The sequence below is a fragment of the Colossoma macropomum genome, unplaced genomic scaffold (genome assembly GCF_904425465.1).
Source record: "Colossoma macropomum unplaced genomic scaffold, Colossoma_macropomum, whole genome shotgun sequence".
Lineage (NCBI taxonomy): Eukaryota > Metazoa > Chordata > Actinopteri > Characiformes > Serrasalmidae > Colossoma > Colossoma macropomum.
Window position 1 is genome coordinate 34,996,656 of NW_023494803.1, and position 15,931 is coordinate 35,012,586.

The following is a 15,931-nucleotide window of genomic DNA, read 5'->3' on the forward strand; positions in this document are numbered from 1 at the left end:
GTGTGTGTGCTCGTGTACTATGAGACAGAGTGTTGGTGCTCAGTTGTTATGCCTGTGTGCATGTGAGAGATTATGAAGTGGAATTAAGCTGATTATGATAAAAAGAATCGAGAGTGTTCTTTCCTTCTGTTAAATCTCAGCGGTTTGTTGCTGTTAGTCTATTAGAGATCTGCTGGGAATAATTCTGCTTGTGTGATCATTTACAGTCACTCAGCCGTGACTGTTTAAAGCTTTTCATTGTCAGTAAACAGTGATCCTCTTAATTGCACATCTAGGTTTTTTCCGCTGAGATCTAAAATCATCTGATTATGCCACACCTGTTGGGCATAAGGTTGGGTAAACACACAGAGAACCATGCATCAGTATGTGGTTACATTAGAATTAGAGATGGCACAGCACAGCTTTTCTTTTCCAGTAACGATATTGAAACCCTGAATATGAATATCTGCCAATACCTATAAATAAAATTAACAACTTTTAATTGAAACTTCACTCATAAGGTGCATCATACATCATTCTTGTATTTAATATTTTTTTCCTGAGGTCAACTTGTGACACTGAAACAGTCATAATACATTTTTCCATGACCATTTTCAACCTCTCTTTATCTTTATCACTGTACTTTAAGAGTACAGTGTGTTTTTTCGTCCTCTTGTAAAGTTATCATTTTGGAGATATGAGGTTTTTGTTCCGACAACAGCGATATATATATCGCTGTTGTTGGTAAAAAACCTTGTATCTCCAAAATGATAACTTTACAGGAAAAGGAAAAAACCTACTTTACTTTTAATGTAAGTTAATGGAACCAGACTTTTTTCCAAGTCATTTTGGGCCAATCATCATGAAATTTACAGACAATGTAAAGGTCAACAGGCAAAAGGTCAAATTGTTAAAAACTGAAAAACAACAACAACAAAAATGGAGATACAGGGTTTTCTTCTGACAGCAGCAATACATATATATATATATATATATATATATATATATATATATAGATTGTGTGTATGTGTATGTGTGTGTCTGTGTGTGTGTGTGTGTGTGTGTGTACGTATATGTGTGTGTATATAAATGATATATATATATATATATATTGTTTTTTGGTTTCTTTTATATATATATATATATATATATATATATATATATATGTATATATACACACATATATATATATATATATATATATATATATATATGTATATATATATACATATATATACACATATATATATATATATTTTTTTTTTGTATATTTAAGAACTAAAAGGGGGCTACGCACCTGTGTAAATGTGATGTGATAATAAACTTGATTTAATTAAGATGAGCATCTAATAGTAAGCTATCATGCTCAAACTACTCAAACACATCCCCACAGGGAGAAATGTACAGCTAACAACCCAATGTGAGTTTGAGATACTTCAGTGAGTGAGTAGATGCTGGCCCAATAATGATACCTGGTATCGGACTGTTGCCATCTCTAATTAAATTCCAACATTTCTTATGGTCCTAGGGTTCATATGACAAAAAATAAAATAAAAATAAATAGCAAAAGTTCAGATTGTCTTCAGGAACAAAACAATATGGTTTGCGGCTCACAAGTGGTGACTTTCAGTAGGCTAATTTCGATTTAGAAAAGTGGAAATAGTATGGTGCTTCATCACCTCATTCAGGAGCTGAAAATGTGAGTGCTCATACTTATAACCCTGTTTCGGCTACTTTTGGAGATTCCAATCCTTTTGACAGTTGCGAAAAAGGTCCAGTTGCTGGGATTCTTCATCTTGGTGTCACCTTGCAGACACTATTTTTCACAAAAAAATAACTTCAAGACTGAAGCTTTTGAAGCTTAGTTTCCATATATGGACTCCCAGTTCATCTTAAAACCTTTTGTGTTTATGTTTGCATACTATATCAAACTCTATTTTCTGTAAAGCAAGGATAATTCCCATGCGATAATTCCCATTTTGTGTGATATTGGTCCTTTTAATAAAAAATGATAAATCAAATAGTGAAGTGTTAAATCAGGCCAAAGGTCTTGACATCTTTTTTTTTGTTGTGTGGTTTGGGACCACACAGCAAGGTCACTCCACAGAGGGGAAGTAGGAAACTTCATGATGTCTTAACAACAGATCTCGATGGGCAAGGTCTGGTAATGCCCGCCTCTGGGCGAACCCCCACCCCCCCTCCACTTTTTCCTTCTTTCTCCATGCCACCCTCGATCCACTCAAACGTGCCTAGTGAGCGAGGGAGGGAGGGAAAGCCGCCCGTTTGCTCGCTCTCCGGCCATGTCAGCTTCAATCCGTCACAGGCCCTGCTACCCTCTCCCCTGCTTGCATTGTGGGGGGTGGGGGGTGGGGGGGGGGGGGGTTTAATAATGCGCTTCCACGCATGGACCTGACCTTGCCCTTGTGCTTGCACATTCACGGCCTAGGCTGGGCTGAGTTAGGGGAAGGGACAAGCGGGAGTGGATGTTTGTGTTTGATTTCGTGCGTGTGTGGGTGTTTTGTAGGCAGTGGGGTTTATAATAAGGGTGAAATCATGGAAATGGGACTCTGAGGGCAAACCTGAGCCTGCACACAGCTTACAGAAAAGACATTTAAATTGGATTTCTTTCTTTCAACTTTGTTTTTTGTTTCTTTTGTGTGTGTGTGTTTTTTTTTATTCAGACACACACACACCTACACACGTTGAATTGCCATATACATGAGCATTTAAATACTGTTTTTTTTCTTGCTTTTCTGCAGGGAGATGTTTATCCGCATCTATTGTTTTAACTTAGCATTTGTATAAGGCCTGTGTTGTATGTGCCGCGGAGCGAGAGAGAGGCTGGGGGATGGAGGGATTGCCGCCGGCTCTGCTCTATTGTGTCTCTAGTTGACGTGCAGGTTCTGTAGCTCCAGCCTAAGCGAGCTGTCCTTGTGTTTAAGCTTTAAAAAAAACACCCAGAACATCTGAAGAGCTCCTGCATGCTCCGTCTCTCAGCTCTCCTGAAGGCTGGCATCCAACACAGCGCCTGCAGAAAAAACGGCCGGCCAGCCGGACCCTCTGGCTCAGACACAAAGGCAGGGAGAGAGTGAGTGAGTGGGACTTGAAAGAGAAAAGCCAGAGAAAGGTCTCTCTCAGCCACCTCAAACAGGGCAAAATACGAACCACACAGGAATCTCCTGCATCTCTCTCTCTTTTTTCCCAGATCTCTCTTTCGGTCTTTTTTATTTCCTTTATTTCCCACCCCAAGTAGAGTGAAATACGAACCACATAAGAATGTCTCTCTCTCTCTCTCTCTCTCTCTCTCTCTCTCTCTCTCTCTCTCTCTCTCTCTCTCTCTCTCTCTCTCTCTCTCTTTTCTCCCTTTCTCTCTCACTCTTTCTCTCTCTCTCTCACACTCCTTCTTTCTCTCTCACTCTCTCTTGCAGATGCCTCTTTCTCTCCCTCTTTATTTCTCACACTCTCTCTTTCTCCCTCTCTCTTTCTCCCTCTCTTTCTCACTCTTTCTACTTCTTTTTCTCTCTCTTCCTCTCTCGCTGATACCTTTCTCACTGTCTTGCTTTCTTTCTTTACTCTTTCCCTCTTCTCTCTTTCTCTCTTGCTCTCTCTCTCGCAGATGCCGCTATCTCTCACTGTCTTGCTCTCTTTGTGTCTCTCTCCTTCTTTCTCTCTCTCACTCTTTCTACCTCACTTTCTCTCTCTCCCTCTCTCTCACAGATGCCTCCTTCTCTCACTGTCTTGCTCTCTTTCTCTCTTTCTTTCTCTCTCACTCCCTCTAACTCTCTCTCGCCTCTTTCTCTCACTGTCTTGCTCTCTTTCTCTCCCTCTTTCTCTCTTTCGCTCTGTCTTGCTCTCTTTCACTCTCTATCAATGTCTCTCTCACACGCTCTCAGTTTAGGTCAACAGTGCTCTAATGGCATGAATGTAATGTAAGATGCTCTATACTGTTGCCAATGCAGTTAACAATAAACATGCAAACACAAATAAGAGAAATTAATGTGGAGATCAAAGAGAAAACTAGATATTAAGTTATTTACAGGATTATTAGTTAGTTACAGTAATTATCAGTGCTCTCTAAAGGAAAATGGTGAAAAACAAACAGTTGTGAGAACTTAAGAACAAGTATTAATCAACAAGAATTTGATGATTTGCCTCACTGGTTGTCTCTCAGGTTGTGACAGGCTGTTGCTGCTTGCTTCCACTCTTCCACTTAGATATCTGTCAGTTTCTCAGGTTGCTGCAGTGTAGAAAACTCAGATGAGATGCTGCACACTTTCTTATAGAGTATGTTTCCAATTGAATCATAGCTCTGAGCTCTCTGTTAGGAAGTGTCCATCTCCACAGAACCCACAGTGAGAGCACAGTCTTGCTGCTGTGGGTAACCAGCTCTGTCTGCGCTGGCCTGTATCAGTGGCCAGACAGAGCTCACTGTGTCTGTACATCGTTTTTTTTGTAGTTTCAGTCCTGTAGGCAGTGTATTTTTGTTTGGGATTGGTTATTATGTGGTTGGCTCTCTATCCTACAATCCATTTCTCTTTTTCTCTCTTTTCTCTCTCTTTCTCATCTCCTGTTTCCCTCTATCTTTTTGTCTCCTATCTTCCTGTCTTTCTCTCTCACTCTCTCTCTTTTTATCTTGCTGTTTCTCTGTCTCTCTCGCTCCATTTCTCTCTTTCTGTCTTGCTCTCTCTCTGTCTATCTCCATCTCTCATTTCCTCTCTCCATGTCTTTCTCTTTTCTCTTGTTCTCTTTAACTCTCTTTTTCTCTTTCCCTCCTCTCTCCATCTCTCTCTATCTCACTCCTTCTGCCTTCTTTTCTCTCTTTCTGTCTTATTCTTTCTATTTTTTTTCTTCTTTCTCTCTGTTTTTTGTCCAGTTCTCTCTCTCTTTTTATCTTGCTGTCCTCCTCTATCTCTCACGCTCCATTTCTCTCTTTGTCTTGCTCTCTCTCTTTCTCTATCTCTCACTTTCTCTCTCCATATCTTTCTCTTTTCTCCTTTTCTCTTGTTCTCTTTAACTTTCTTTTTCTTTTTTTTCTCCTTCCTTCCTCTTCATCTTTGTCTTTCTGTCTCTATTTCTCCCTCTCCGTCTTACTATCTAGTTCTTCTTTCTCTCACTCTCTTTTTGTCTTGCTCTCCCTCCCTCTCTCTCTCTCTCTCTCTCTCTCTCCCTCTCTCTCTCTATGTCTTCCTCTACCTCTCTCTCTTCCTCTCTCTTCTGTCTCAGAAGCCTTTCCATCTCCACTCACACATCCGTGTTTACCCACCGAGCCCCTCACACTTCAAACATCTCCAGCGTTCTCCATTCTGCACGCCCACACGCTCTGCTCTGTTATTATTAGAGTGAAGCTCTCGCTGCGTTGCGTAGTGGACTTCACTTCATCTCCCTGCCCAATCTGCGCTGCTGAGAGATTGAGAGATTGACTCCTACACATGTCTATGGGTTGATGGAGAGCTGAAGATATTTTCAGTTCTCTATCTGTTTTTCTCTTTGTCTCTATTCAGGAGATCGTCAGTCTGACGCATTGTATTTTGGAGTTATTATCTCTGAGCATCTTTTCCTTTTTTTGTCCTGGTGCCTGGTGAATGCGTATGTTGTGGTGTGTACCAGCTCTGCTCCTCGCTAGGGCACCAGACCCGCTGTATTATATAAAAGAACAGTGTGGGCACTGCATCTGCCTCCAGCCCAGAAAGAGCTGGGAAAAGAACTAAAATATTCAGGTTGTGCTTCATCTGAGGTGTATGTGTGCGTACGTCACTGTGTGTGCGGGTGTGTAGTCGGCCATTTGTGTTGCCTGTCTTTGGTTTTGGTGGCCACTTCCCCCTCATGTACAACTGCTTTAAAGCATGTACAGCCCAATGAACCCTTAAAAATTGCAGTTATCACCAGCAGTAACAAAAGTGTGGTGTAATTTTATGTTAACCCTGTTAGGCAGATGCAGAATTTTTTTTTTCTGTCGTTTTATCTACTCTTTTCTTTTAATAACAAGATTTCTGAATGTCGTTGTTGCATTTGTCTGATATGTAAAGAATGTGGTCTAACAAAGCCCAAAATTATGAGACTTTTATTCGGTTTGTGTCATAAACTGCCCTTTTGAACTAGAAAACACATGTATAGGAAATATAATTCACACAGTTTCACTTTATCCTTACTCTGAATAAACAAAACAGTAACTTACTGATCTGAAACCTTACACTTGCTCTGAAAAAACACTGTACATCCAATAAGAAAGGAAGCCTCATGCATCTTCTATACAGTGATAGAAAACATGGTAGTGCACAGAAATATCCAGTTCTCAATGCTGAAATTTGTATAATGTTTGTGTTGCCTATAGGGACATGCACACTGCTTAACTCCACTGGTGCCAGATTTAAACAAGCAACTTGATTTGTTTCTTTGTTTTTGTTTGTTTGTTTGTTTGTTTGTTTTGAGCTCCAGTACTGGGCTCAATGGGTTCACATAGTTAATTATTTCTTATTTGTGGCTCGTTCAATGTGTGGATTCCAAACTTTCAAACGATACCACATTTGTGTTCATAAAAAGAAGAAGAGATATTTTAGGATTTGAATTTGTTGAAATGTTATCACATGTACAGTTTTGTTTTGCGGAAAGGACAAAAACCATTCTTTATATTTTTGTCTCTGTCATTTAACATTTGGCAGTTTACAAAAAAGTCAAAAGTAAGTACTTAAACCTGTTCACACAAAATGTTCGTTGAATGGAAATTTAATTCATTACATAACTAAACTGTCATTGGGGCACTCTTGTCACTGGGGTGGTACCCTCAAGGGCCACCCTGCTTCGTTTCCAGGCTTTTTATTTTATTGTTCTGTTTTAAAACATTAGGTTATGAAAAGGTACAAATATGTATTTTTCCACTAGGAAAACATGTTTAAGGTTCACAGTTGGATCTTCAAACCACTGTTGTACCTTTGAAGATACTTTTACATTGTTTGTACTTTGATGAATGAGAAATGTACCTGCACAGAACCTTTATTTCTAACTTTGTACAGACACTGACCACATAAAAACTTGAATAAATGATTAGAGAAACACAACAGTGCAGAGTGTTTCTGGCAGGTGTACTGTTTGATATAGTTAAGCAGTTAACATCCTATCATGCTTTGTGGCACGTATTAAATTGGGAGCATGCCCAGCTGACCTTGATTTTGCATAAGAGGACAAGATATGTGAAGTGACTCTGAAAGAGGGTTCATTATTGAGGCAGGGATGGCAGGAGCTTCAGTTAGAGAGACTGCTCCACTGACTAGTGTTTCAGTAGAAACTGTGACTAAAGTCACATCTGCATTTAGATCTATAAGAAAGACATCAGTGCATGGAGTTGTAAATTGTGGGCGAAAGCGCATGTTCAATGACTGTGATGCTCGTGCGTTAATGCGATTTGTGAGGAAAATCAGAAGAGCAGATGGCAGTGCAGGACATGATCAGAACAGTCCATCCACAACTACAGAGAGGGACATTATAGGATGGGAGGGTTGCAGTGCATTAATGCTTCATTACAAATGCAAATGCTCGTTTGACAGTTCGGTGGTATAAAAACCACAGGCGCTGGTCTATAGAGATGTGGAAAAAATGATACGATCAGATGAATCATCCTTCACCATAACCTGCACAAGTGGGCGAGTGCATGTGAGACATACACCAAGAGAACAGTGCAGCCCTGAATGCTTGACTCCTCTGAGGGTATGCAGTGGCTCTGTTATACTGTGGAGGGCATTTTTCCTGGCTTGGATTGGGTCTACGTGTCCCCTTAGAGGGAAGAATAACTGCAAATCAGTTCAAAGTTACTCTGACAAATCGACTATGATTGAACATTTCTATCCTGGTCTCCTCCAGGAAGACAATGACTGCATCCATAGAGTGCAAGGGGTCACTGACTGAGTATGAAAATGTATGTATGTAAATCATTTGCTTTGGCCTTCACAGTCAGCAGATCCCAATAAAAGATTTGCATGGCAGATTTTGGACAGATGTGTTCGACAGTGCTCTTTGGCACTATCATCAAAATAGCAATTGAGGGAACGTCTTTTGGAAGAACAGTGTTCCGCCCCTCCAGAACAGTTCCAGTTTCGGTGGCTCATAGTGGCCCACCACCTTCCTAAGACATTTCTATGATTTTTTTCACCTCGTCTCCCATAATTATGTAACTACATGTAAATAATACAACAAAATGACAATAAAACATCTATAATCTGTTATATTTCTCAAACTGCTGCATGTAAGGTTTGGGAAACAACCTCTCACTGAAGGCATCAGCAGACATCAGCAGGGAGGTCATGCTAAGGAGCCGGTGGATGTTGTTTGTTTGAGCAGCAGCAATGTCCTTATGAAGATGTCAGAAATCAATGAAGCATTGCAAGTTATCTCCATGGAGATGCAGGCTCTATTGTCAGTGTTACACCGTTCTTTGTTATTGGGGCATTCTGTTCCCCCACCTTGTCCGGCATAGTCTCTTCTCCCATCTCTTCAATTCATCTCCATCTGACATGATTATTGAGGGCACAGAAGTTATGATAGACAAGCATTCAGAAAGCTGGGACATTGACAGTTGAATAACGTGCGCCGTTGAGTGACGTCCCTGATAATTTCCCATTTCCGCTTTTATTGTATGAATAACACGTCTGTGCAGTAAGCACTTTATACTTTATAAGGTTGATAGACATGAGTGACATTTTCATGTGTGTAATTGCTCTACATTTGCTTTAGATTGTTTCACTGCTGGCTGGCTGTTTTATCAGTGAAATGCATTCTTGATCTAAGCCCTAATGACGGTGCTGGCTAAGTTGTGCCAAGTTGTTAGTGGCTACTCTACATATCTTAAAGGTGAAGAATGCATTCTTTTCATATGGGAGGATGATGCTTTTTCATTTGCCTCATGCATTCGCTCTGCATTCAGACAAGTGAAGTACATATAAGTAGAATGTTTTATGTATGTTAACAAAAGGTTCCATCCAAAGTGAATTGCTGAGAGACAGCTTCTCTGTGTATTAGCTGTTAATGGAACATTCTTTGTCCTCGTGACCCTTTAAATTAGTCACACCCACTCACACTTTGAGTGACCCCTTGTGACATCATTCAGTATGTGATGAAACCCTAGGTGTGGGTGAAGTGGGAGCTGCTCAGGTCATGTCTGCTCCCAGATTCTTTCCGTCTGCCTCATCTGTTTTATGGCTCACTCACCTCATAGGCTTATTCACCTTCTTTTTTTGCACGTAAACATCCTATTACTGCTGTTTTTCTGTGATGTTTAAATATAATTACACTCCCACTCAAAAGTGTGCAATCGCTGTTCATAAGGAATCTGTGTTTTCAATGATAGAAAACCAATTTGGTTGCAGACGCGTATAAAATGATTCTAATGTGCTCGTACTGTGCAAATTCACAGCTTTCAAATAATTAATTAGACAATAGAAAAGGTCTAAAATGACCGAGAAAGCTGTATAATGTCAAGAATGAAGTTATAATAAAAATAATATCCAGGATTCATCAAATTTCTCAAGTGGAGATCAAAGCTCAGATCAGATAAAATGTCAAAAAATAATGTAAATAGAGAATTACAGTATATTTTTGCCATTTTATTCACTCAACTTTTTTCTAATGTTTTCAGTGACATTTGCTACCTGTTTCTGTGTGCAGGGCCTGGGCGCCTCGTGTTTTATGCACGCTGCTTGCTTGTGTCTTGTGCGTTTTTTCTGTGCTGACTTATCAGATCAAAAGAAAAGCAGGATTTCAGTGTCAGCTGTAATGGGGAGAGATTAATGTCTTTCACAGATCGAAATCATGACATGAACAGCTAGCTGGCCAGCGCAGCTGATTGACAGTTATGACACTTACCTTTTGGCACATAGTTTGAAATAGTCATTCCAAATATTTGAGCGGTATTGTACATGATTACGGTTACATGATTGATTACATAGTTACATAAGGATTTTATTTACATTAAACTCTGTGTTCTAGGTTTTGAGTCTGAACTTTTGGCTTTTTTCCCCTGTTTAATTTGATGTCAACAGATAAACATGCAGCAAAAAATAAATCTCATATCCTACTAAAATTCACAAATGAAATCATTTGAAAATGTTCTTGTTTAAAAGTATATTTAGTACTTTCACTAGAATGTCCAGTAGTTTCAAGGAGCTGTGAGTAAAAAAAAAAAATAATTAAAAATTATTTCCCACATGATTTCAATCATGTTAAATCAGGATTATTCAGCTCAGTCTGTCAAAGACTTGAGCTTCTACAACACGTGTCCAACACTGGTTCTGGAAGGCAGTAGTCAAGTACAGCTTGCTTAAACACACAAAATCTAAGTGATTTAGGCGGTGTGTTAAGGCGGTGTGTTAAAACCGAACTGTGCAGGCCTTTGTGCCTCCAGAACCAGAACTGGACACCCCTGGTTTCTGATGTGTGGTCCGACCATGCTATAAAACCATCTAATTGTATTTATAAAGAAGCTACCTTAAGTGGTGAAGTCACATGGTGTTTTGTAAGTATGAATATATATATATATATAGGGACATAACCCTGAGTTGACTGAACTGACCAGCCCTGCTTTAGTTGATTGTGCTCTTGCACTGTTGAGTGATAACTATTATAAGCACAGTCTATTAACAAGGGTAGTGTTAAAGCATAGGTACCCAACCCTGCTATTGACTTTATCTCCTACCCTGATTTAATGCCTCTGGCACGAATGCCCAAGCGCTCCTAAAGACCTTGATTTGCTAGAATGGGTGTGTTTGATTAGGGTGGGAACTGAAGAGCCGGGTTGGGCTGGGTTAAAACTGTTTAGGGTGTTTTTTTAAAGCTATTAAAATAGTTTTGCTTTCTGAGAACCTTTTAAAATCTTAAAGTATTAAGATTTTAATACCTTAAGTTAGATGTGAATATAAAAACATTGTAACTGAAACATTAAGGCTGTGTTGCTTAGATGCTTTTAAATATCAAACTCATAGGTTGTATTCTTTTAAATGTCACTCACGGTAAATCAACAGCCACTGGGCTAATTCTAAACATACAGCGTCCTTGAGTGTGCACTGCACGATAGCACCTTATATAGTCGTTAGTCATGTCCAGCCTTGCTTAGGCATTGAGGGACATAGCAACAGCAAGTGTCGTCTGACATCTCACGTTAAAGCATCTGCCAAGCGAATGAACTTTGTGCGAGCGGGCCTGCGGGCCTGCAGGGACGGCCCGGCAGCTTTAGTCATCTCAGCACACGGCCGTCCGCCTCTCGCTCCGCGGCTCCTCGCTAATCAGCAGCTGCGGACAACAGCAGTCCAGCGCAGGAACATAGGAGCCAATGGAGGGAACGAGGGATAAGGAGTATGAATCACTCACTCGTGCGACTTTCCGCAAGATTGGCTTCCAATGCACAGTTTGTGGGGTGCTGCTGGCGGAGCTGCGAGACGGGATGGAGACTTCCTCTGTGGGCCACTGACCTTCTCTCAGAATAACCTCTAACTGGACTGCTTTCTCTTTCTCTCTCTCTCGGCTGCTCACCCACTGCTAACTTGCAGTCTGGGAGTAGTCAGTGTCAACTGACTAATGCTGTTTGATGCTTCACTCAAACACAAAGTTTCTGTAACATTTATAATAAATTCTAACACATTTTATATATGAAGCCCCTTTTTGATCTCAAAAAACATGCAAAGTTATTTAATGTTCAGATAAAGCACAAAAAGTGCTTTACATGGAGATTGAAAACAAAATGTAGGATGGATAGAAATACATATAAAATCTAAAGTTAAATTAACACTCTTAAAAAATAAAGCTGCTACAAAGTGTTCTCGCAGCAATGCCATAGAAGAACCACTTTTTATTCCCTAAAGAACCATGTTTAAAAAGAGATTTGTGACTCTGAAGAACTTTCACATGATGTCAAGGTTCTATACCAAATTAAAGGTTCTTCTTAGAGTTGTTACATTATGTGGAAGTCCTTTAAACTTTAAAAAGGTTCTTCCCACACATCTCATTTGCAAAATTGGTTCTCTTAAGAGCAAGCTCCAGAACTGGTTATTCTATGGCACCACACAAAGAAAAAATATGGCACTTTTACTTTTTAGGAATGTAACACACACACACACACACAAATTTTCTAAACCGCTTATCCTTCTGGGTCACGGTGGGGTGCTGGAGCCTATCCCAGCAGTCTTTGGGCAGAAGGCAGGAGACACCCTGGACAGGTCGCCAGTCCTTCGCAGGGCAGACAGACAGACAGACATATACGTCCACACACACACTCACACCTATACAGACAGACATATACGTCCACACACACACTCACACCTAGGGGCAATTTAGCGTGTCCATTTGGCCTGACTGCATGTCTTTGGACTGTGGGAGGAAACCCATGCAGACACGGGAAGAACATGCAGACTCCACACAGAAAGGACCCTGTTTAGCCAGGGAATCGAACCCAGGTCCTTCTTGCTGTGAAGTCTTGCACTGTGCCACCCAGGAATGCACATGAAAATTAAAACAACAATTAAATCAAACAAGACGGACAAAGGCCTATTTAAAAATGCGTTGTAGAAAAGAGAAACGATAAGTGTTTAAGTAATGATATGGATAAAAGCACTGATTCTGTATAAATGCAGTGATTTAAAATGCTTTTCAGAAGAAAAACTGTTCCTCCATCTCAGGTTTTCAGGAGGGGAATTTCAGAGTTTGGAACCATAGCAATTAAAAGCTGACCTTTTCACCTTTAGGTTTCTAAGATGACCTGAGTTACATGATATGTCCAAAACATCTGTAGACATCACTTCACCCAGCATTTTAAGGGTATTAATAGGGATTTTGTGCCACTTTGCTGCAGTAACAGGCTCTACGCTTCTGGGAAGGCTTTACACTAGGTGTTGGAACATTGCTGTGAGGATCTGATTGCATTCAGCCACATAAGCATTATTTAGGTCAGATACTGATGTTGGATGGTTAGTTCTGGATCACAAACATCACTCCATCTCATCCCATAGGTATTAGAAGAAGCTGCATTGCTCCAGAGAATGCAGTTTCACTGCTTCACAGCATCCCATTCTAATGGCAATGGAGATTATACAAACTGTGTATGCAGGAACTAATTAGTAGTATTAGTTGTGTCTGAATACTGTATGTAATGTATGTAATGCTCATTTTGCTGAAGTAGAGAGACGACATTTAAAAATGAATAAAAGAATGCTGTTATGTTGGGTCCATTGATGTTTAAGAATATGCTTTGTTCAGATGCTCATTATGTTTTTTGCATTGCTGCTTCGCCTCGTTTCCGAACCTTTTAACTAGCATTTCTCTTTGTGTTTCTCAATCTCTCCCACAGCGCCCTTGGAGGGCCCTCAGCCCTGCATATTCCTGCCTTCCCGAGTGGAGGTTGCCTCATTGACTACGTGCCTCAAGTGTGCCAGTTACTCACAAATAAGGTAAAAAGAAGCCATCTACTTCTGCATGCATGTGTCTGTGTGCCCACACATTCATTACGGGGATTATATAATGGCATGGCATACCCTGCATTAGTGCAGTGATGTGTGACGATGTGTGCAGTGAATTTTATTTTTACCCAGAGTTCTACCCCATGTTAGTTGCCGATTCTCTGTTGGTGTCTAAGTCTGCCGTATTGCACAACACTGTCATCTAGGCAGAGTAAAGACCTGTAGCCAGTCACTAAATCTTTTAGAGGTGTGTAGGACAGTTCAGTGCACTTGGAGGCGAGTGATGACTGCCCAGTCCTTTACACATGATCTAACAAATGCCCACAATTAGTTAACATCACTCTGATTGGCAGATGAAAGTAACTTGGCCCTCCCACAGAGTGACCAACACTAGTAATTGTGTTGCCTCTGATAGGACATTAAGGTAATAAGAAGGAGAAGGAGAAGAAAAAATAATAGTAATTTTTATAATGAATTTAATGGCTGATTCAGATTCTCATTTCTTTATAGCCAGTTTGGCTGATGTCATGCCATGCTTGCATGATTCTTACAACTAAGAGTCCTAGCAGGTTTCTGCAGGGGAGTCAGGCTTGCAGTCACAAATTGCATGTTTGTACTAAATGATTCAAACCTGTAGTAAAACACAACAAATACAGAGGACTAGCAGGTTCCTCCACTAGTATAGACTAATATAGGCAGATATATGCTTTAAACTATAATATTTACAGAACGATTCAGTGTAAAACTGCACCACACTAAGTAAAGGATATGCTACCTGTACATCTTACATGCTTCAAATATCAAAACTGTGATAAGTAATGTTAGCTTGACTGTAACAGCTGCTTAAGTGAATATTCTGCACAAATATACTTAATGAAATATTCCTGGTTATATGACCAAATAACCTTATGAATTTACTGAAATATGTTAGCTTAATGTTAGGATACATTTGTTAGCAGTCTGTGGAGATGACTACAGGCAAAAAAAAGCCTTAGAGCTGCTATGGAAGAGTGGAACTTAACATGAAGAACACAATATAATATAAAATAGTTTTTCAGTGTGTTTAATACTATCATTTTAAATAGTCAGAAATTACAATGCAAAATATAGAATTATTTCCATTTTTTAAACCAGCCAAAGTAAAGGAGTAAAATAAATAAATAACTTAATGCAGTGGCCATGTATTTGCTCACATTATGTACATCATAAACATCACAGCACAGATGGACTAAAGTGGTTAGAATAAATCAGCCGATTGCATATTAGGAGCAAAAATTCTGGCTGATTCCGATCCTGCACCCCTACTATTACTAGTAGTATTAGTAGTATACTAATACTACTAGTCATAGTTCTGTGCAATAGTATAGTTCTGTGCAATAGTACAAAAGGAGACCACCATTAATTTATTTGATTTTCCAGCCAGTAAGTACATTATTCCTTTTTTTAGTAACAGAAAAAAAGCTCAAAACATATTTAACAGATGCAGAACAGAAGCCTGAACAGCTAAATATGGTATCAGTTTTTTCAGTAGTTAACGTGGCCACTCTTTGCCTTTATTACAACTTTTCTTTTTAGATTTGCTTATTTGTTTTTCAAAGAAATCTGCAGGGACATTTTCCACATTTCCAAATGTTCGGTCTTAGTAGCTGGTTGCATTTTCTGCTTCTTAAGGTCCAAGTGATCCCACATTCAGTGATGTTGAGGTCTGAAGTTGATTGTCCTGAGAACACCTGCAGATTTTTTGTTTGTTTTGTAACTCATTGTGGTTAAAATAAACATGTAGAATATGTGTAAACTATATCCAAACCTGACCACGTTCAATAATGTTGAAGTCTGGACTCTGGGGCGGTCAGTCCATTGGACTGCAAATGAACAAATAAATAAATGCAGTGACCTTGTACTTGCTCACATAGTGTACATCATAAACATCACAGCACAGATCGGCTAAAGTGATTGGAATAAATCAGCCGGTTGCTTATTAGAAGCAAAACCTCTAAACAATCCTGATCCTGCACCCCAACTATTATTATTAATAGTAGTAGTGTTAGTAGTAGTAGTGGTAGGAGTAGATGTAGTTGTGGTAGTAATATGTATGAAGTACCTTTGAAGCAATGAAATAAGGCTCAAAACACCTTTCATGCAGTGAAAACGTCTTACACAAGCTTGGTTGTAATCAAATCTACCAACATAAGGACAACAATAAAAGACAAAAAAACAAGATTAAATCAGTTATACTATAAATCGGATTTGCATGTGTTCATGCAGGCAAAGATGAATGCTTGGCTGCACACATGTGGAGTGTGTGTATTGGCTGGCTTCCATGGCCTGTTTCAGGCTGGAAGGGCAGGAGGGCTGACAGGTGGAGATGGACTGGATAAGCTGTGTTCTGTCAGTGGCCGTAGGGATGGCCTCTGCCCCCTTGTCCCCCTCAGCCTGCCCCGCTCTCGGCTCCCTGGACCCCTCTCACCTGAAGAGCGGCCCACACACACAGAGAGACAGCATGCATAATCAGGCCCTGC

The 15,931-nt window shown here is 40.0% G+C and overlaps 1 protein-coding gene across 2 annotated transcripts in view; it reads left to right on the forward strand.

Annotated features, from left to right (window-relative positions):
- babam2 (BRISC and BRCA1 A complex member 2) overlaps nucleotides 1-15,931 on the forward strand; it is a 104,153-nt gene that overhangs the window by 79,168 nt on the left and 9,054 nt on the right. For both annotated transcript variants that reach the window (XM_036593623.1, XM_036593624.1), the window contains exon 8: nucleotides 13,304-13,403. In XM_036593623.1, coding sequence (XP_036449516.1) covers nucleotides 13,304-13,403 — 100 coding nt within the window. The remainder of the gene's footprint in view (nucleotides 1-13,303; nucleotides 13,404-15,931) is intronic.